At 44.5% G+C, this 20964-nt stretch overlaps 2 protein-coding genes and 1 non-coding gene across 5 annotated transcripts in view; all 3 read right to left on the reverse strand.

Moving 5' to 3' along the window:
• Positions 1-20964, reverse strand: part of LOC124261990 (DNA damage-regulated autophagy modulator protein 1-like) — a 75550-nt gene that overhangs the window by 40233 nt on the left and 14353 nt on the right. Inside the window, exon 1 of one of the 3 annotated variants that reach the window (XM_046696372.1) lies at positions 14217-14479. The exons of 1 other annotated variant lie outside the window; for it this stretch is intronic. The gene's annotated coding sequence lies outside the window, so the exon portion shown is untranslated. Of the gene's footprint in view, positions 1-14216; positions 14480-20964 lie in introns of those variants that run through there. One more of the 3 variants, XM_046696375.1, reaches the window with a different exon arrangement.
• Positions 10680-11546, reverse strand: LOC124262058 (vegetative cell wall protein gp1-like). The gene has a single exon (XM_046696481.1). The coding sequence runs from the start codon at positions 11544-11546 to the stop codon at positions 10680-10682; it is 867 nt and encodes a 288-aa protein (XP_046552437.1).
• Positions 20024-20096, reverse strand: Trnaa-agc. Its single transcript has one exon. It is a non-coding gene; the product is annotated as a tRNA-Ala (tRNA).

The raw sequence follows: 20964 nt of genomic DNA on the forward strand, positions 1-20964 counted from the left end.
CTCTAACCACTACACCACGGAGGCGGTAAAAAGCTGGGATGACGTGTGAGGCTTCAGCGCCATGAGCATGCACTAGTGCTTGGATATGTGCGCTATATAAATATCCAATAATGAATATACTGACGACCTTGGTATAGACTTACACAGCGATGCAAAACGCAATAACTAAGGTTTCATCATATGAGTCATCTACTCGTCATTCATAGATTCACATATGCATTACCTGGATTTGTCAGCTCTCCGTATACAGGCTATAGTTTACACACACACACTGACATGTCTAGCAAAACTGGATGCAGACAATAAACCAACATATTTGTCGACCAACCAGGCCCCACTGATGTACAAAAAATAGTATAACGAAATGAGACAAATGGGATGCATGATATCGCAAGTGCCAGACACTACATTGCCTTGTACGTGTAGACGGTCAAGCCTGACTGAACCATTAAGAGGTAATAACAGCACATCCCGCGTACACCACTAAAACAACTGATTTGGCATAACGTAATAATAAACCCCTTACAGTATCTGGTAGATAACTCATACGACTTCACATACTACATTGTCTCTCGCCTTGACTCACAGAGCACGATAGCCTGTCTGATAGGTCTCCAGGGATGATTTCATGTTTAAGGTTTCAGGTGAAATCCTCAGCTTTTTAATATCAACTTTCTACCCGATCAATACTTATGATACAAATGCCCACATACACAGAGTCGGTTGGTATGTATCTGGATTTCTGGCGGCAATGGTTGTCCGCGGGATTTCAACACACCTACCCCAACGGCCATTCACTGTACATTTTGATCCAATCAATATACAGTCAATAGTAGCAACTTGAAATGATAGTTCACTGTTGTTGTTTGATGAATTAAATAATGTTGTTTTGTCCATGCTTTTTAAAATATTTATTCCTTTAGGTACACGTGATTGACCATTTTTATATATATATACCTAGGCCAACTCCTTCAGTAGAGTTGCGTCCCTTTACAGTGAAATCATCCGAAAACCACAGGTTCGAATATCAGATTCGCCTCGATAATGATAATTGATTTGATGATGCCATACCTTATGCATACTGGTGTTCTTGGAATTCTCAGACAGGTAAGGAAACCGGTATTTAGTCAGAAATGATTTCCCGTTTGTTGTCGCCAGTGTGTTTAACTCCCTGATCTGTTGATCTAGTCTCTCGTGTTCTGCTCTGGGTCTCTCTCAACCCTTTGACAATAGAAGGGCTGTTCCTGTATCCAAACATCATCCCTATCCATCCGCACTTAAAAGTCTTCCCACGTGATATCCCCGAATATGTCTAACACAGAGGAAACTGTTTCTCTCCCCACCTGCCTACATTACGTCCCCTCCCAAAAGTGCCTCAGGAAAGTACCTGACGTGTACCTCAATTTGCAGATGCGCGCTGTAGTGGTCAGTGAGGTATGGCCGCTGGTCAGTCAGGTGAGTAATGAGGTGAGATAAAGAGTGCAGCTGGCCACACTGACCGTAGACTGGTAATTACACATTGTCAAAAGATTTTAGAAACTGAAACCAAGGTTAATCTCCTGCTATTGGAGACAGAAAAACCTCAGTGTTCAAAGTGAAAAGGAGGTGTCAAACTGTAGCTGACCATTAGCTCAAGGGAATAGCACTGTCCCAGTCAGTGGCCATAGGCGGATCCAGAGGGTGGGGTGGGGGTGGGGGTGTGGGGGGGCACCCCACCCTGTCCTGTCCTTGAAGTTTATAAAATGATCAATTTGAAACTCTCGTGAAAATGGGTGAAAATGAAGTGTGCACCCCCCTTTCCGCAAAGAGGAAAAGCTGTGTGCACACCCCTTTCCGCAAAGAGGAAAAGCTGTATCCCCTGGTGGCGCGTGTAACAGAGTGCCGAGTGTAACAGGTCAAACTCATGAACATCCTGAAGAGAACTGATTCCCAGAAACCAAAGCTTGTCTAAAGAGGAGACTAATGGGATCGAGGAACAAATATAATCATACCTCAGTTCCTTAGATCGATGCTCTTCATGTTAAACACTGGTTTGTCCAGATTGATCAAATATGCCTTCATTTGTTTGGAAAATTGCGGAGTTCGACGTTAAACAACAAACAAACGAATATTTTGGAAATTAGAAACACATTAGCAACACATATTATGGGATGGAATGGGAAGCAAATTGGAATGTGAAACACCCAAATACAATACATAAGTGCATAAACGTTCACTAAGGAGATTAACTAGTGGACAGTAAGACACAACTACCCTTGGTTTCTTCTCATGGAGTATATCATTGTAAGTAGGGAATTGTTGTACAACGTTGTCAGTATGACGCCATACTGAGACTCAAGAATTAGAGGCATGCGTCAATCATACATAAAACATCAACTCAAGGAGCTAACATCAACAAAATCAAAAGTATATTTCATATTGGTTCAGCAAACAATAAAACGTGGGTTGATGAGGATGTAGGCACAGGTACATTGAGCGAGTGAGCTTAGCGAGTCTTCAGTGTGACGAGCAAACCGCTATGCCACCCTGCCAACCCTTCACGTTAAGTATCTGTACCGGTACACATGTATGTATCAATGGCGTGGTATACCGCTGCAGTATCAGCCTGGGTACTAATTATAATTTACCAGTGTATCCAAGATGTTTTGGACCATATAAAAACTCCGCTGATTTGATGATTAAAGAGCATGTGTAAGGTTTTAACTACAGGATTGGGTTACCGCGACCTCAGCGGTTTGTACTGGGTGTTTGATCTCACTTCTTAAACAGGAATGTATGAGTTTGGCTATGTTGAAGTTATTCATCACGTTACACTCGCTGCCTGCACCCTCCATGTTAGTCTGTCTGACAGCAACTGAACCACATTATTTTCCGTACAGCCTTACCCTCCCTGCAATACTAACGTTCTAAATGAAGCAAGTCTAGATTTCAATCTACCAACTTACTGGGGATCCTTTTCAATTTTTACATCTGGAATCCCGGAAGGGACTCAACCCAAAAAGTACTAGAATCTGTACTTTACTAAGAACGTGTAAACCCTAATATAACATATGTTACACACACAGTGTGTTTGACGATTAACAGTCGAAAATAATCGAATGTTTCTTATCGAACGTAATGCTTGGGTCAAGTACCCAATAACAGACAATGGGAGTCTGAGCAAGCTGAGTATAAGGCCACTTTGAAATATTTCAGCTACACCATGACGTGTCATTTTGTTGTGGGAGAGATCGTGTACACTAACATCTCTGAAATGAACATATTTTACACAAAACAGTTCCTGAATTATATTCATAACATATTATAAAAGGGACCAATTCTAGACCTGCATGGGCTGTATGAGGTGTGTGTTTCAGGATCTATATGACAGGCTATCCAAAGTGATGCACGATGAACTTTACTACTTGGTGAACAATTGGATCACGAGTATGGTGATGCCAAATCAAGGGTCATAGGAGGAATGTGGGATTTCTACCCAACTTTGGCATGTCAAGAATCTCTCTGTGACAGCATGTGGCTTTAGCTTGGCGCCTTCGGAAAAGTTAGGAGCAAGTGGGTAGGTGACTTTGTGAGAGAGTGCGTTGAGGTAAGTTTAACAATTTGACAGTCATTGGAATTATATTTGTACATTTGAATGCTTAAAACGCTGAATCAGACCAAGAATGAAGAAGTAGCCCGGGTTATCGGGTACTCGGGTAGAAGTCGGATTGAACTATTCCTGGACTGTTTCTCCATTCTTCTGATAGGTCGTTTCAAAGGCATACGTTATGTAAAGACATAAAATTGAAAAAAATGGTTCGGATTGGTGAACGACTGTAACAGACCTCGCATGATTCGTGAGTACACCGCGAGTAATCAACGGAGTGATGTATGCAGGAACCCCGCTGATAACAGATAAAGGTAAGGGTGTAACGAGGGTTTTTGGTGGTCGATGATAGGCCTTGAAACGGTCGTCAAAATGTTAGAATGTAGCTCATTTCAAACGCAGTACACGTGTTGGTTTTATTTGATGTGTTGGTTAAACTGATGTAAAGCTACCTGTTTCTATATTTCCATCATTCCCACAGAAGATGAAAAGCTCCCATGACTTGACTTAACCTCAAGTCGTACAGGTGCTTCAGTACCTTGAACACAACCAAGTCGTACAGGTGCTTCAGTATCTTGTTGACACAACCAAGTCGTACAGGTGCTTCAGTACCTTGTTAACACAACCAAGACGTACAGGTGCTTCAGTACCTTGTTAACACAACCAAGACGTACAGGTGCTTCAGTACCTTGTTAACACAACAACGACGTACAGGTGCTTCAGTACCTTGATAACACAACCATGTCGTACAGGTGCTTCAGTACCTTGTTAACACAACCAAGACGTACAGGTGCTTCAGTAACTTGTTAACACAACAACGTCGTACAGGTGCTTCAGTGCCTTGTTAACACAACCACGTCGTACAGGTGCTTCAGTAGCTTGTTAACACAAACACGTCGTACAGGTGCTTCAGTACCTTGTTAACACAACAACTTCGTACAGGTGCTTCAGTACCTTGTTAACACAACAACGTCGTACAGGTGCTTCAGTGCCTTGTTAACACAACCAAGACGTACAGGCGCTCCAGTACCTTGTTAACACAACAACGTCGTACAGGTGCTTCAGTACCTTGTTAACACAACCACGTCGTACAGGTGCTTCAGTACCTTGTTAACACAACCACGACGTACAGGTGCTTCAGTACCTTATTAACACAACCACGACGTACAGGTGCTTCAGTACCTTGTTAACACAACCAAGACGTACAGGTGCTTCAGTACCTCGTTAACACAACCAAGTCGTACAGGTGCTTCAGTGCCTTGTTAACACAACCACGTCGTACAGGTGCTTCAGTACCTTGCTAACACAGCCAAGTCGTACAGGTGCTTCAGTACCTTGTTAACACAACAACGTCGTACAGGTGCTTCAGTACCTTGTTAACACAACCACGCCGTAAAGGTGCTTCAGTGCCTGTCTCTGTTCGTTAAGATAGCTAGTCGAGCAAATCACCACAAAAATGGTCAACAGTTCTTCAAAGAAATATTTGATTTCATATGATTTGTTTAATCTTGTCCAAATGCTCTTCCAAATATTTTCCGCCCAAATACTAGACTCGGTCAATATTTCCTCTTCAAATATTATACCGAAAAGCAAATATGATAATTGCAAGACAGGGGAGGTGCATGCTGGTAGACAATGCCTGCTAGCTGATAGAGAGGAGGCCTGTCATCCGTGAACCCTGTCTGAACCCTGTAAGCACTCTCATTACCGCCGCTGTCCGGGACGGCGTTTGGCGTCATCGTAACGCCGCATTGTCACCCCAAACACAACTGCCTGACAAACCACGGGATCCTTTTATCTGACGGGATTATCCAATAATCTAATTTATGGCGGCAGGATGACTATAAAGTTCGATAAGAAGTGCTGATAGGATGCGAAAGTCAACATTTTGTCAGGCTCGGATAGGCTGTTTCATTGAGTGAACAATGCAGTGCTGTAAATCCATCTCTATATTCCGATATTTATCATTTTATGGTTAGGAAATGCTATGCTAGGTTAAGCTATTTTCTTCCGTATCACAGTCAACTGCTTGTGTAAACTAAAGCAGGCATGTCACATACTGTTATAAACTTTCATACCACACACCTATTGTTTTGGAGGGGTCAAACAGTCACAGTAGATGCCAATGCGGGAAGTATTATAGATAATAAGTCAACCATTGCTAGCTATCAAGGCAGTGTGTTAACCGCGGTGTACAACAGGAAGTAGACACAGCTGTACCACACAGAGACGTGTACAACAACGACGGACAATCCAATGTCGATATCTGATACATAGCTGCTTCACCAGCCTTGAACACCAGGCGCCAAGTAGTCAATACCAGGATGTGGTTCATATGTTTACATACAGCGACTGCTTACTTGTCTCCCGGGTCATACTTGACCTCACGTCATACATACTCGGGTCTTGAGTAACTGTTGGCAATGTCACTGTATATATCAGGGGGGCGGTGGGGTAGCCTAGTGGTTAAAGAGTTGGCTCGTCACGCTGAAAACCCGGGTTCGAATCCCCACATGGGTACAATGTGTGAAGCCCATTTCTGGTGTCCCCCGCCGTGATGTTGCTGGAATATTGCTAAAAGCGGCGTACAACCATACTCAAGCAGTCAGTCAGTACATATCAGGCGCACTCCATGACATTCCAAGTGAGTGTCATGAACGTGCAATGTATACGTTGTGACTGGAATTTATTCATCGTTTAGGTGCAAATTCACAATACAGTGGCGATGCATCTTATCTGAATATCTGATCACAATTAAATTTCGAGTACTGGACGAACAGCACGTGGTACAAGTGCACACAGAGGCCAAAGTGTGTACACCTGTAGGTTAACTCAAATCATTGATGACACTGAGCCAAGCACAATCTTCACAATGCTTCCGATACAGGATCAAATAACATACAAAATGGCGAGTTATTGGGATATGGATTGGGGGTGCCAGTATCCGGAGTAGACTAACATCTAGTCTCTGAAAAGAATATGTTTTACAGAAAAATCGGTTCCTAAATTTTAATAATAAAATACAATGAAAAGGAACCCAGAGACTTTCTTCATTTTCAGCCTGAAACTGTGGATATCTATACTTGCCACATATTCGAGACTTGCATGGGCTATTTTGGATAAATTTGTTTCAGGGTCTGTATGACAGACTATATATCCGGAATTGCCTGAATGTTTGGCAAAATTTTGCAAAGAGTCATGGGCTGGGTATGCCTTAAATCATCACCTCCACAAGATCGCCTCATTAGAATAATTGTATTGCGTAATGGATTCAAATCTGGGCCATTGTCAACGGATTTCTGTACAATAACAGGAAGGCGCATTTCAACATCCACCGTAAAACTAGCTACTGAACAACCCTCCTGGAAACATGGCGGCCTGGGTGAAACAGCTTACTACTGCACAACATCGTTGACACATCAGATGTTGATCTACAGGACTGAAATTAGTATTACATACATTTATCGCCATTACCCATATCAAGTGAACATTATTTCTTGTTGGTACTATATACTCATAGTAATGACGGTCCGTTCTGTCTGCCCTGCTCCCTACATACATATAGCACATCTGTTACTGGGACACGTACATACTGGCCTCGTCAACTCGGTAAATGTACTGAACATGATCATGGATATTTCCGGGGAAGGTTTTTTTATGAAACTGTGTGCCTCAAATTATTTGTGATCCCTCTTGTTGTATTCTCGTAACACGAAGATCATTACTTGAGTGTGTTTCCGTGTCATTATTATCCTCGTAGATCAGGAAATTATAACTTATGACATGTACGGAAACACACACGGTTATAGAAACCGTGTATGACTGCAATGTTGGTGGTGCTTTTTGTTGTTGTTTTGTTTGTTTTGATTTTGGACAATCAGACACGGTGAAAACTGACCATCAGGAGAATAGAGGGCTACTAGTGAGCTACATCTCAAATATTCTATTACAGGAAGAAGAACGCTCACAGACCTGGTGCTGGAGGCTTACCAAACTGTCAAACAGACAATGATGCAGACAGACGTAATATTATACTCTCTGAAAATCTGGGACTCGAAATCAGGATCTGCATCCGGGCACGGCACAGGACCAAAACCTACACATCTTTTCCGCTGCTATTGACCAAACGCTACCCGTGTTTCCTTCAATTGGATGAGGGGCGGTGGGGTAGGCTAGTGGTTAAGGTGTTCGCTCGTAACGCTGAAGATCCGGGTTCGATTCCCCACTTGGGTACAATATGTGAAGCCCATTTCTGGTGTCCCCCGCCGTGATATTGCCGGAATATTGATTAAAGCGGCGTAAAACCAAACTCACTCACTCACACTAGAGAACGGTAAGGTCCCTTCAATATTCTGTGTAGTCGCTAACATTTCCAGCACCCAAAGTGTATCCGATGTTAAGTTCCAAGCACGGAGTGTCCCCCGCCGTGAGATTGCTGGAATATTGATAAAAGCGGCGTAAAACCAAACACACTCACTCACTCGCTCTCGCACCTGCAGTATTCTGGTGCCGATGCTGACATCCCTATCCCACTGAGATGCACGTGCCGACCAGGTGTACCCCCAGACACAGTGTCCTGTATGAGGAGTGGTACTCCCATCACTATCACCTGTTATCTAAACTATGTTACTTCCGGGGTTTAACTAGAAAACTCTGTACGCTATGTTCATACAGCCAGACTACATGCAGGTAGCGCAATTCCCGTGCCAATATCCCACTTCTCTCACACAAAATACACACTGACACATTCCCGAATCGCGATGTCTTTTTAATTAAGGTTACTAAATGGGGTCAAGCAGCATTTGTCAGAGTAGCAACAACACTTGAACACAAAAAGCCCTACATAAAACAGTTTCCATTTTCCACAGTTTCCGAAGCGCCAATCTCATTGGAAGTTCTTTTCGTTTCAAATGTAGTTGTGTATTTCTATGTAAAATAGACATTTTCCGAGACGAAGAGTAAGCCTACTATAGCATATGGGGTTGGGAGAAATGGAACAAATCTGGGGCAGAAACCAGCACTGTTTGCCCGGAAACACATCGATATTTCAGAGGTACAGGATGCACTGACTTAACATCTCGTCTCTGAAATGAATGTTTTACAAGAATAAATCTTTAATTATGTTAATAACGTGTAAAGGAGCTAAGGAACTTCCATTGGTTTTGGAGACTAAACATTTTACAGAACTGTAACATTTAAAACTGCAGTCATGTCGACTTGCCAAATGTTATAGATTTGCATGGGCAGACAATCCCGGTCGTCCTGGCCCCCGTTATATGACGTGGTGGTATCTTATTCCTGGTACATGTAAAGGATATACATGCAAACACAGATATACATCATGCTGATATATATGGCGCTGACAGTATGTGGAACAAAACCAGGTTGAGCGTGACTGTTTTCCGTGACATTATTACAACACGAGTACGTGACCCTGACCATGAGGCATTGTTGCCTCATTGTACCACTCCCACCTAACTATCCCTGGTGTACAGTGTTACCTCATTGTACCACACCCAGCTAACTATCCCTGGTGTACAGTGTTGCCTCAATGTACCACACAAAGTTAACTATCCCAGGTGTACAGTGTGGCCTCAATGTACCACACCCAGCTAACTATCCCTGGTGTACAGTGTGGCCTCAATGTACCACACCCAGCTAACTATCCCTGGTGTACAGTGTGGCCTCAATGTACCACACCCAGCTAACTATCCCTGGTGTACAGTGTGGCCTCAATGTACCACACCCAGCTAACTATCCCTGGTGTACAGTGTTGCCTTATTGTACCACACCCAGCTAACTATCCCTGGTGTACAGTGTTGCCTCAATGTACCACACCCAGTTAACTATCCCTGGTGTACAGTGTGGCCTCATTGTACCACACCCAGCTAACTATCCCTGGTGTACAGAGTTGCCTCATTGTACCACACCCAGCTAACTATCCCTGGTGTACAGTGTGGCCTCAATGTACCACACCCAGCTAACTATCCCTGGTGTACAGTGTGGCCTCATTGTACCACACCCAGCTAACTATCCCTGGTGTACAGTGTTGCCTCAATGTACCACACCCAGCTAACTACTATCCCTGGTGTACAGTGTTGTACCACCCCAGCTAAATGTACCACCACACCCAGCTAACTATCCCTGGTGTACAGTGTGGCCTCAATGTACCACACCCAGCTAACTATCCCTGGTGTACAGTGTTGCCTCAATGTACCACACCCAGCTAACTACTACCCCCCTGGTATACAGTGTTGCCTCAATGTACCACACCCAGCTAACTATCCCTGGTGTACAGTGTGGCCTCAATGTACCACACCCAGCTAACTATCCCTGGTGTACAGTGTGGCCTCAATGTACCACACCCAGCTAACTATCCCTGGTGTACAGTGTGGCCTCAATGTACCACACCCAGCTAACTATCCCTGGTGTACAGTGTGGCCTCATTGTACCACACCCAGCTAACTATCCCTGGTGTACAGTGTGGCCTCAATGTACCACACCCAGCTAACTATCCCTGGTGTACAGTGTGGCCTCAATGTACCACACCCAGCTAACTATCCCTGGTGTACAGTGTGTTATCCCTCAATGTACCACACCCAGCTAACTATCCCTGGTGTACAGTGTTGCCTCTATCCCTGTACCACACCCAGCTAACTATCCCTGGTGTACAGTGTTGCCTCATTGTACCACACCCAGCTAACTATCCCTGGTGTACAGTGTTGCCTCATTGTACCACACCCAGCTAACTATCCCTGGTGTACAGTGTTGCCTCATTGTACCACACCCAGTTAACTATCCCTGGTGTACAGTGTTGCCTCATTGTACCACACTCAGCTAACTATCCCTGGTGTACAGTGTTGCCTCATTGTACCACACCCAGCCAACTATCCCTGGTGTACAGTGTTGCATCATTGTACCACACCCAGCTAACTATCCCTGGCGTACAGTGTTGCCTCAATGTACCACACCCAGCTAACTATCCCTGGTGTACAGTGTGGCCTCAATGTACCACACCCACCTAACTATCCCTGGTGTACAGTGTTGCCTCAATGTACCACACCCAGCTAACTATCCCTGGTGTACAGGGGCACTAAGGGGGTGAGATGCTGGTGTCTGGCAGGTCGGAGGGGAGGGAGGGGACTGAGGGGGTGAGATGAGATGCTGGTGTCTGGCAGGTCGGGGGGTGGGGGGCACTGAGGGTGTGAGATGCTGGTGTCTGGCAGATCGGGGGCACTGAGGGGGTGAGATGCTGGCGTCTGGTAGGTCGAGGGGGCACTGAGGGGTGAGATGCTGGTGTCTGGCTCGAGGGGCACTGAGGGGTCGATGGGTGCACTGAGGGTGTGAGATGCTGGTGTCTGGCAGGTCTGAGGGTATGAGGCACTGAGGGGTGGAGATGCTGGTGTCTGGCAGGTCGGGGGCACTGAGGGTGTGAGATGCTGGTGTCTGGCAGGTCGAGGGGGGCACTGAGGGTGTGAGATGCTGGTGTCTGGCAGATCGGGGGGCACTGAAGGGATGAGATGCTGGTGTCTGGCAGGTCGGGGGGCACTGAGGGGGTGAGATGCTGGTGTCTGGCAGGTCGGTGGGGGCACTGAGGGTGTGATATGCTGGTGTCTGGCAGGTCGGGGGGGCACACAGGGTGTGAGATGCTGGTGTCTGGCAGGTCGGGGGAACAGGGTGTGAGATGCTGGCGTCTGGCAGGTGTGGGGGCACTGAGGGGTGAGGTGCTGGTGTCTGGCAGATCAGGGGGCACTGAGGTGTGAGATGCTGGCGTCTGGCAGGTCGGGGGCACTGAGGGTGTGAGATGCTGGTGTCTGGCAGATCGGGGGGCACTGAGGGTGTGAGATGCTGGTGTCTGGCAGGTCGAGGGGCACTGAGGGGGTGAGATGCTGGCGTCTGGCAGGTCGGGGGGGGGGCACTGAGGGGGTGAGGTGCTGGTGTCTGGCAGGCAAGACCTCATGGTGGGTGTTATGGCAGCTTGCGAGTCACTTAATACATCTCACCGCAGTTGTTCTCAGTGGCCACAGATTCCTAAGCTATCTGTCAGGTTAGATCTTGTGTTGTTCTGGTTTCGGAGAAGACCAGTCATCGGGTACCAGCCCAATAACCCGTTGATGTAGAGTAGTTTATTGTAAAAGACAGATCAGCCCAGAGGTCGAAGACTGGATACGACAGGCAGTCCCAGTCGACAAGCCACGAGAAGCACAGGACAGATTGTACCAGAGGAATGATTGCAGGGCTTCCACCTGGCCGTCCCTCCTGGGTCGATGAATGAGGTGAAAGCTACGGGCGGGTCGTGGGTTTCACACTTCTACTGTGCACCTTTAATGTTATCGATGTGGCATATATAATGTTATTATTAAACAGCATGACACGGGGCTATTGACACAAGGTTGTCGGAATTGCTGAAGGAATTGTGCAGGGGTGTATAGTTAATATGAATGAACCCGCCTTGTTCCAACACAGCTCTCGGTGCCGTATCACAATGATACGTAAAAACAGGAAGACTGCTGACCTTAGCAGCGGTAATGATGATAAGAAGCCCACAAGACTTTAGTGAGCAATGGAGGACGGGGTGGAGATAGAGAGTGAGAGAGAAATATACGCACACGAGAGAGGGTTCTTTTTTGTTGAAATGACGTCACTCTACTGACGTCATTTCTAAAATGTATCCCCGTTGTACTCAACCCAAACGCATCCCTACAACCATCCCACCCCAATATGTGACGGGGAGACACCCGTCACCTCTCAGACACCCGGTTGTGGTCGTGCGACGGTGTGGTGTGTTGATGTAGTAGTTGTTGTGGGGTGAAGAGGTTATGGTGATGATGTTGGTTGGTTGTTTTGTTGTTTAACGTCACATTCAGCAATATTCCAGCTATATGACGTCGGTCTGTAAATAATCGAGTCTGGACCAGACAATCCAGTGATGAACAGCATCAGCATCGATCTACGCAATTGGGAACCGATGACATGTGTCAACCAAGTCAGTGAGCCTGACCACCCGATCCCGTTAGTCGCCTCTTACAACAAGCATGGGTTACTCAAGATCAATTCTAACCCGTATCTTCACGGGTAGGTGATGATGTATTAGACGTTGGGTGGAGAGCGTGGTGTTGTCATCTCATGTTCCCTACCTCCTTGCCCTCCACGCAATGCTAAAGCCCTAAATGAAGCAAGTCTAGAATCTCGCATCAGGTTCTGAATCTCCCATCTGACTGAGGCTCCTTTTCAATTTAAATGGGTTTATTTGTTACTATTATATGAATTCAGAGACTAAGCGTAAGTCTACGGTTCCGTGTAACACAGCCCAGAGTCGCGATGCCGTACCATACAGTCAACACATAATGCTGGGCCATGTTGCGGGGGTGGAGGCTCAAAGTAAACCTAATGTCTTTCACTACCTCAAATTAATGCCTTCACAGCAGGCCTCTGTTGACATCCCCGCCACGCAACAGTATTTGCAAGTACTGAAGTAGGTCAAGATCAACGTTTCCTCAAGGAAAGTGAATGCAATATCAGATAAAGCTATCCTACCAGTCATCTCATTATCTCTGAATAACAACCAAGTTGTGTTGGTGCACTCACCCTAGTCTGTTCCAAAGTCCCTGAACCACACTATTTCCCCCACAGCCTAGCCTTCCCTGCAGTGCTAAAACCCTAAATGAAGCAAGTCTAGATTTCCCGAGGTTCTGAATCTCTGGTCTCCCTGGGTCTCCTTTTCAATTTATAATAGGTTTGTTTGTTACTATCAAAATTATATCTATTCAGAGACTAAGCATTAGTCTACAATCACCCCAGTGTACAGAAAGTGGGTGAATGAGAGCAAACACCAGCCTTAATAGAGTATAAACCTAGCTAATTGCAACACATGGTAAGTAAGTATAGCTACTAGTATGTTAACTGTTTGAATTCAGTGCATGCACTATGACGGAACACTCTCTCCCCAGTGGGCGCCAGACAGTGACTGGGTGACACGTGTGTTCGACCTGACAATCACTTCAGTAACCACGGTAACTTCTTCATGGGCGTCAGGGACGTCAGCTGAAATCTGTTACTGAGACATATTTCTACATTCAAGAATCGCATGCTTGCACAGGAAATAAGTCACACTCGACAGCGATGATCTCTAAAATGCATCTGGATAATGTCAAACTGTCCCCGCCCCTCCCCAACCTCTCTGACGTCGGCGATGCAGCATGAGACCGAATGAAGTGGGCTGGGTTACTTCCATAACGTAATGACTCAGGTGATAAATCGCTACCTGTCAACACCGGGGGCTGGCTAGGTGTCTGTAAGGAGGCTTTGTGATACTAGAAAGTGAGGTTAAGTCACTTGACGTGTATTATGAGAGTAGCACTCCCTTTAGTACAGTGGGGATCAGCTGGCCTCACCGTCTCAATTTTAGCCATCTAATACACTGAAGAACGACAAGGCACCATATATATGAAGAAACATGTGAAGAAACCTAAATTAGAGCAAACTGACAAAACTATGACCCTACGCTTCCACCTGTCTCCTCGCCACTGTGGTGATATGGAGATATAGATCTAACGGGCTGTAGTTACACAACAACACACTGCACGTGTTGCAGTAGACAGCTTCACACACGATGTAAATAGCAACTGACCTCATTCGTGTGTCCCGTTGGACCGAGGGGGTCGTGGCGAATCCAATATCTGCCGCCTCTCCTCCGCTACACCCTCTGTCATGTTCTTGGTGTTACCGATCATTGAGCGCTAAATACGTATGACTTGATATACAATGGTTTGTTGATGTCAGTTTCGGTTGAGAACGTCCTGCCAGACTTTCGCTCGGCGTCAACTGAGCGCGGATTCCCCCTGCTAGAGAACTCGTCTCGCTTTGGCGGCAACAGCTGCTGTGTGGGGGAAATCCCAGCGCTGCGCCGTAGTCATATTGGCTGACCTCTGACCCCTGGAGGTGAGCCGTGTCGCTCGAAGCAGTTACCATTTGTCGTGCAGGTTCATGTCAGTTCACAAACACCAAGACACTATGAAAACCTAAAACAATGTTTGTGAAATTCAAGTAACCTAATATCCTATGCTTTAGTTCTGATCAGTCGCACAATTTTATTTACAGCCGGTGCCTGTTAGAGTTCAATGTAAAACCAGGGATAATCTAGTCTCCCTGGTAAAACAGAGCAATTTTGAATTTTCAAGGCAATATAGTCTGATATACAGTACAACAAGAACTTATTGAGAATTTAAGATTGTAATTTTATATATTTTTTTCACTCATTACTCACGTATTAAATGTGAATATTAGCAGAACATAACTCCAGATTCAAAGACAGGTGAACAGTTAGTATTTTGTCAAGTCACCATGGGCAGCAATGCAGGCTTCAATGCGGCGGGGCATACTACTGATCAAAGAAGTTAGAAAGTCGTGGTCCATGCTGTCCCAATATCGGACCACCTCTTCTTTCATTTCAGCAATATTTGTCAGATGTTTCTTATTGACACTTTCCTTCATAAGTCCCCAAACATGTTCTATTGGATTTAGGTAAGGGCTATAGCTTGGCCAATCTAATAATGTCATATTTTGGGTCCGAAACCAGGCCTGTGAATGCTTTGAACGATGTTTTGGGTCGTTGTCCTGCTGGAAAATCAAAATATTTCCATAGAACACGTGAGCAGATGGAAGTAAATGTCCCTCGAGAATATCTGTATACCGCTCACTGTTCATATTCCCTTCAAATACACAGAAGGGCGTTGCCCTAACACAGATATGCCACCTCACACGTTAAATTTCGGACTGTACTTTGTGCGCTGATACAAAGTTTTTTTAGTTTGTTTGGTCCAGAATTTCAGTGTATTAAGAAAAAGCCACACATAACTTTCATCTGAGAAAATCACATTGTCTCAGGTAAAATTTCTATGCTGTAAGCACCAGTTCAACCTTCGCTTCTTTTATTCAGGTTACATGATCGGTGATGGAATTCCTCGACTTTTCTGCCAACCCATTGCATGCAGCTCAGTTCTAATTGTCTCCTTACAGACAGCCACAGTTCCTCTATCAATCATATCCAGCCTTACGTTTTCTAAACTCCTTCGTTTGTTTTTAGAAACAAGAATACCAAGCCGCCTCCTGTCACCGACAGTCAATTTTCTGGGCCTACCTGCCCCTCCCTGGTGCTCAATGCCATATCCATTTGCAATATTTTTCAAAACACGATAAACAGTGGACAAAGGGATGCCTGTTCTACTTGAAATCACTTTAGCTGATCTGGTGTCCTTGTTATAATACTCTAAAATCAACTTCCTCTTCTCTAAATCATCCATACTGAGGATCACTGAAAATGTCATCTGCTAGCAAGTAAACAAAGGTGGATAACTCTTCACAAACTAATGAAAAAGGATTAACGGAGTTGTCTCTCTTGAATGAAACCAAGCACTTGATAGCTGGTCAAGGTTGTTTATACTAGAAATCCAATTAAACATATTCCTAAAATTCTCAATAATTTTTGGTCATACTATATCAGTGATGCTAACTTAGTTCCTCTTATTCCACTCGTCATCGACCTGTTGCTTCCTGGTGCTAAGATACTGCTTTGAGTCATGCTCGGCGATCGGAGAGGACCCCTCGGTTTTATAAGAACACATGATGCCTCTAGAGAATTCTGAGGATTACGGATAAATAAATAGTACACCCTGATGAAAACCTGATGGAAGCGTTTTGCTACGATGTGACGGGGTAGATTCAGACTCCCTCGATAGTTCCGCTCTGTTGCATGTACACTACAACATCAGTAGCTGGAGAGTCAAATACTTGATGCAGGTTTTAGTAATGTTCAGAACCTGAGGAAATCTAGACTTGCTTCATTTTAAGGCTTTGGCAGTGCAGGGAGGGCTAGGCAGTACGAAATTATGTGGTTCAGGGACTGTGTAGACTTATTAGACTAACGCTTAGTCCCTGAATATATATGATTGTAAATGACTCCAGTCAAAGGGAAATACCTTTTCCCATGAATGTTCTCTACAATACAGAGAATTCAACTGGAACAATGCAGAGATTACCTTTGGGAAAATAGCGACATTACAGATGGAACAATGCAGAGATTACCTTTGGGAACATAGCCACATTACAGATGGAACAATGCAGAGATTACCTTTGGGAAAATAGCGACATTACAGGTGGAACAATGCAGACAATACCGCGGGAAAAAAAGCGACATTACAGATGGAACAATGCAGACAATACCGCGGGGAAAATAGCGACATTACAGATGGAACAATGCAGACAATACCGCGGGGAAAATAGCGACATTACAGATGGAACAATGCAGACAATACCGCTGGGAAAATAGCGACATTACGGATGGAACAATGCAGACAATACAATTGGAACAATAAGACAATTCAACTGGAACAATGCAGAGATTACAGCTGGGAAAATAGCGACATTACAGATGGAACAATGCAGAGATTACCTTTGGGAAAATAGCGACATTACAGATGGAACAATGCAGAGATTACCTTTGGGAACATAGCCACATTACAGATGGAACAATGCAGAGATTACCTTTGGGAAAATAGCGACATTACAGATGGAACAATGCAGACAATACCGCGGGGAAAATAGCGACATTACAGATGGAACAATGCAGACAATACCGCGGGGAAATAGCGACATTACAGATGGAACAATGCAATAAGACAATTCAACTGGAACAACAGAGATTACTTTGGGAAAATAGCGACATTACAGATGGAACAATGCAGAGAATACCTTTGGGAAAATAGCGACATTACAGATGGAACAATGCAGATACCTTTGGGGGAAAAAGCGACATTACAGATGGAACAATGCAGACAATACCGCTGGGAAAATAGCGACATTTACAGATGGAAACACAGATGGAAGACAAGACAATACGCTGGGGAAAATAGCGACATTACAGATGGAACAATGCAGACAATAGCGACGCAGAACAATGCAGACAATACCGCGGGAAAATAGCGACATTACAGATGGAACAATGCAGACAATACGACATTACAGATGGAACAATGCAGAAATACCGCGGGGAAAATAGCGACATTACAGATGGAACAATGCATTACAGATACAATGCAGACAATACCGCTGGGAAAATAGCGACATTACAGATGGAACAATGCAGACAATACCGCGGGGAAAATAGCGACATTACAGATGGAACAATGCAGACAATACCGCGGGGAAAATAGCGACATTACAGATGGAACAATACCGCGGGGAAAATAGCGACATTACAGATGGAACAATGCAGACAATACCGCGGGGAAAATAGCGACATTACAGATGGAACAATGCAGACAATACCGCGGGGAAAATATACAGATGGAACAATGCAGAGAATACCGCGGGGAAAATAGCGACATTACAGATGGAACAATGCAGACAATACAGATGGAACAATACTAGCTGCCTAAAACTGGTTATGGATGCGTAGACATACAACTCACAGACATAGTCACACTAAGGGACAATTACTAGTACACAAATGGAATATAATTATCTTACGAATGGATACATGACATTAATTCGAGTCGATCAAATGATGTGGTCAGTGTACAAAGACAGGCATTTCGTTCCCTACTGCTTTACTACTGGTGTTAGACAGTTGATCTGTGAAGTGGAAATACCCTCACTTTGAACTGCACCATCTAATCACATGGATGTTACGACCTGGGTGTGCGGGGGAGCCTGTGTCAGGTGGATCAGCTTATCAGCAACTCTTGGTTACATCCTTGTTGACGTTGAACTCAGTGTTTGACGTGGGTAATCCATGTTTTTATCATCTACATCAGATAGTCGGACAGTCTGTCGCAATGTGTCTGGCTTCTCGACACACATTCCAACCCTCCTCGTGCGACGGCCGAATGTCTTCATGTATCGTCTGTGTGATGTAAGATTATCTGTTTCAGAGACACAGTGTACATATTACGACATAAACCCGTGTTCAGGGAAACAAACGCATTCTACAGTGTTTGCAAGACGTGCTGTCTTCGTCACAGTAAACTGGCTTCATATAAAGACTTTATGATCCGTGAAACTGCGTTAAGGACCTGGTTCATGGGCCCGGATATTCCATTGCCACAGTATTCCATTGCGTTATTCCTACATGTGTTCCTAGCGAGAGGAATATCTGGACCGGGTGGTCAAGCTGTGACATGTCTGATCGTGTGTCACAGTTACCCGAGGCTGAGATCGTCGGCCCGGTCCAGACTAGATTATCTACAGACATCCTTTACATGGACGGTATATGTCCAGATTCTGTCAATCGTTCGCTCGCTTTGATAACATGAACCCCGAACATGACCATTCGGCTTTCAGTCTATTACAGACTGACTGACTGACAGACTGAGTTTGGTTTTACGCCGCTTTTAGCAATATTCCAGCAACGTCACGGCGGGGGACACCAGAAATGGGCTTCACAAATTGTACCCATGTGGGGATTCGAACCCGGGTCTTCGGCGTGACGAGCCAACGCTTTAACCATTAGGCTACCCCACCGCCCCCCTATTACAGACTTCATGCATCAAATACACCTGTACAAACAATAGTATCACACCATTTTCATATAATATATTTACAAATGTCCACATATGATATATTAGCTTTAGCTGATACATATCTGACAAGATACAGGTCTCTATACCTGCTGAGAGTGGGGACGATCGATTGCATGTTTCACCAGATAGCGGCAGATGGAATGACTTGACGCATTGACCCTAAACGTAAATCCATGGAATAATACCACAATCGCACACACATGCATTAACACGCAGACGCACACACAAACACCCTCCACCTCATGCACGCTCATACACGTGCATCCAAGATAACTGTTATCCTAGTGTAGTGTTCTAATATGTACTTTTTTATTAAACAAGTTTCGTCAAGAATTATAAAAATACGTTCGTTTTATCGCATATTGTACCTTCTATGCAAAATATCGATGCGTTTTGTTACGAAACTGATCCAGGTCACTCCATTTTATACAGAAAAATCAGATAAAGTGTTCTTCAGCAATTTTTCTGATGACGTCACTATTAGCATATGGAGGATGCAGGACGGAGGAGACAACTCTATCGGGCTCTGCTGTATGTTGGTACAAATGTGTGTCGACACGATGCATGAAGACCCCAGCAGTCAATCTCATGCATGACAGATGTTTTCGATGGTTATTCTGAATATGTCAGCAATAGTATTTCATGTAAACTACTAATAGTTGTTTGTCATAAATTAACATGGATTCCAAGAAGATATGTAAACGTTCAGCTAATTACGTCCACTATATAGAGCAAACATGGAAATCAAGTCATAGATACATTTCTTGGGGATGACTGATTTTCGCTACTCTAATGTTCTCACTCCATTTCTCAGTAAATAGAAATTTCTGTACGAAAAATTAAAATTGCTAAAAACGTTTGGAGATGCGGGGTATCGATCCCCGTACCTCTCGCATGCTAAGCGAGCGCTCTACCATCTGAGCTACATCCCCGTATGAAGGGAATGCGCACGGCTTCTGTAAAGATCACTGCAAGTGTCTTTGTTATCTAATGGGGCCACGCGTTTATTGTATAAGGGAGACAACTCTTCCAATCCTACCGATACCATAGACTTTGGCAATATAAACAGGCCCGCGTTTAGGAAATGACATACACCTCAGCTTACCCTAAGTGAACAGGAGTAAGCTAGGGAGTCGTGGCAATACCCCTAACTGTGTATGTTCATATGTTTGATTGTCAGTTTAAATATTTTACCTAAGCGCTACAATACAATGTATCAATGAACTGTCCTCAATGTATCAATTCTATTTTTATATAAAACTTCCCCATCTCCACTCTAATGGCTAAAATTGGCTTAATCAAAGTTGGCAACAGTTCTTTCCATTTTCGGTGACACGATAATAAGTTGGAATTGTTTCCTTTGCTTCAAGGTTTATCTTGGAAAGAATTTTTCTGTAAATTGCAGTCGTTGTGACTATAACTTTCTCGAAACTGTTTTCATTGACTTGGCTTATACAGTCCCTTGTTCTGACAATGGCATGAAAACTTCTTAGAAGACAGTGTCCGAGTCTGGACAGGTGTTGGATAAACAGTGTCCGAGTCTGTACAGGTGTTGTATAAACAGTGTCCGAGTCTGGACAGGTGTTGTATAAACAGTGTCCGAGTCTGTACAGGTGTTGTATAAACAGTGTCCGAATCTGGACAGGTGTTGGATAAACAGTGTCCGAGTATGTACAGGTGTTGTATAAATAGTGTCCGAGTATGTACAGGTGTTGGATAAACAGTGCCCGAGTATGTACAGGTGTTGTATAAACAGTGTCAGAGTATTTACAGGTGTTGGATAAACAGTGTCCGAGTATG

This window comes from Haliotis rubra, unplaced genomic scaffold, assembly GCF_003918875.1.
Source record: "Haliotis rubra isolate DU_JTF1 unplaced genomic scaffold, ASM391887v1 Scf82, whole genome shotgun sequence".
NCBI classification, from domain to species: domain Eukaryota; kingdom Metazoa; phylum Mollusca; class Gastropoda; order Lepetellida; family Haliotidae; genus Haliotis; species Haliotis rubra.